Here is a 2,424-nt window from a genome sequence, read left to right as displayed (position 1 = left end):
GTTTGATTTATATATTTAGAAAAATTCAAAAAAATGGAAAAAAACGTATAATTATAAAAATATTAGTGCCTTTTTATGTTTCATCTTTATTTTATTTCGTATTTTCAACACTTTCTCTCCTTGAGGTCAGATCTCTGATCTTCACCATATATAGCTTGAGAACTTGATTGCTATTGTGGTACCGTACATGCTACCCGTGGGAAAGAAAAAAAGTGAAAGAAATTGAAGACAGTTTTGATGGTGTGATATTTTATTATATTTATTATACATGTTGCCGCAATCTTAATACGGTAACACCCAGCGTTGGAAGCTATTTCTATTGTTTGAGATTGATTATTTCATAGCATTTCACTGCTTCTGTGATTGAGCGATATTTGGGATAAAAAGTGTTCTGATTTTCAGATACTTTTGGAGGAATTATATAATTTGGATCCTATATGAAAAAAGGCAAAGTAACAATCTTTGTTTTATTTTTTAAAAGTTGTATATAAAGAAAATCTATTTAAACAAAAATACGAGAAATGGATTTATTTGGTGATTTACCACCTCCATCCACAAATAGCGTAAAAGAAGATGAAGCGAATAAAGTTGAAAAAAGAAAGTCAATTGACACACTAACAAATGAAGTCACAAGTTCAAAGAAATCAAAATCAGATGAAGAAGAAAAATTCAAAGCCTCACCAGACAAAGAGCCCACGTTTCTATTATGCTCCTATTTAACAGAGCGCCAAGGAGAACGAGATGGAATGGAAGACAACACTATCATATTAGATGATTGCACAAAGGACATTTTCCCGCTGGTTGAGAAATCATTACCAAATTGTGATTCTGAAAAGCGGGCAGCTTTTATTGGTGTTTTTGATGGTCATGGAGGGAATAAGGCATCATTATATGCAAAAAATCATCTTTTTAAGAATATTATGGAAAGAATTCCTAAAGAAACAGTTAAAAACTTTGATCGGGAGCTCAAGATAAGTTTGATACAGGCTTACAAGGATACTGACGAAGGTTTTATTAAGGAGGCTTATAAGGTATCTCCACCTTTGAAAGACGGTTCAACAGCTTCATGTATTTTGCAAATCAATCATACCCTGTATGTATCCAACATAGGTGACAGTAAGGCCATATTAGTGCGTAGTTCCTATGAAGGAAAACGTAGAATTATACCACTGACTAGAGATCACTCACCGACAGATTATGAAGAACGACAACGCATTCAAAATGCTGGTGGTGTTGTACGTGATGGTCGAGTTAAAGGAATTTTAGAAGTCTCCAGAGCTTTTGGTGATGCACGATTTAAAAAGTATGTTATATGTACGCCAAACATATTAAAATGCACTTTGATTAAAGATGACGCTTACATGATCCTAGCATGTGATGGCCTTTGGAAAGCCTTCAATCCACAAGAGGCTGTTGATTTTGTTGATAAAATTTTAGAATCAGACAAGGGTGATTCAACTGAACGGTTTCAACAGGCTAGCCGTGAACTGTGCAATGAAGCTGTGCGGAAATGTAGTGGTGATAATGTGTCAGTTATAATTATTAGCATAAATGAATGAATATGAATTAGCTTGTTTTTCTATTATGATTTTCTTTATTATTGTAGCTATTTCTGTGGTTTTTATGTTTTTTATTAGACTTCTCACTAGAAAAAATTGGAAAGTTTCTATAGAAATATCAGATATAGCAGATCGTGTTCAAAAAAGAATGACACAATTCAACTTTTTTAGTGATGATTTTAAAAAGCCTATAAAATGTGATATTTTGTGGCTACAGTTAAAAAAATTTATTCCCAAGTCCCAAAATGACAAAAATTTCTTTTGCATTTGAAACGAAATTTCTAGTGATCTTCAGTGGCTAGTAATTAGCCTTTAAAGTGTGTGAAAGATTGTGGCTAATTTTTTGAGTGGCTAATTCTACCAACTAATTTCAAAAAGGTGTAGCAACTTCAATTTAAAAGATCAGTCACCCAAATTTTGCACAGGTTATATTGAATAATAAAGTTTTGAGATTATGTGAAAAAATGAGGGCTATTGATCCTTGAAAGTGAAATAATGTGGTTAATAGACTTAAAATGCACCTAGAGACAAAAGTATTGAATAAAAAAGTCTAATCGTGGATTTTGAAAGTTTTTTGCTTGAGATGATACTTATTGAATGGTTTTGTTTTCATTTTCTAAGGATACAACATCAAAAATGTGAATTTAAGTGGCTAAATACTCCTATGCAATTGTGATGTTTGACTTGAGGAAACACGTTTCAACAGGCATTTAACGTACTGACTTTATTCACCATGTAAAAAAGCTGTAGTTATGAAATTTTGGGACATTGTGCTAAATATGTGGCTAATTGCATATAAAAACTTTTTGTAACACTTCCTGTATGATTTTGTGTTAAAATATGTGGCTATTTGCATACTTAGTAA

General features: G+C 32.2%; 1 protein-coding gene across 1 annotated transcript; it reads left to right on the top strand.

The window, feature by feature from the left end:
• The first annotated feature begins 463 nt into the window (after positions 1 to 463).
• Positions 464 to 1,683, top strand: LOC136809738 (integrin-linked kinase-associated serine/threonine phosphatase 2C-like). The gene has a single exon (XM_067066286.1). It carries the CDS (start codon positions 522 to 524, stop codon positions 1,557 to 1,559), a length of 1,038 nt encoding a protein of 345 aa, XP_066922387.1. The 5' UTR covers positions 464 to 521; the 3' UTR covers positions 1,560 to 1,683.
• The last annotated feature ends 741 nt before the right edge of the window (positions 1,684 to 2,424 follow it).

Source organism: Clytia hemisphaerica, unplaced genomic scaffold, assembly GCF_902728285.1.
Source record: "Clytia hemisphaerica strain Z4C2 unplaced genomic scaffold, Clytia hemisphaerica genome assembly, whole genome shotgun sequence".
Taxonomy (NCBI): domain Eukaryota; kingdom Metazoa; phylum Cnidaria; class Hydrozoa; order Leptothecata; family Clytiidae; genus Clytia; species Clytia hemisphaerica.
The sequence above is the reverse complement of the archived record's forward strand: the minus strand, read 5'-3'. Positions and strand labels throughout refer to the sequence as shown.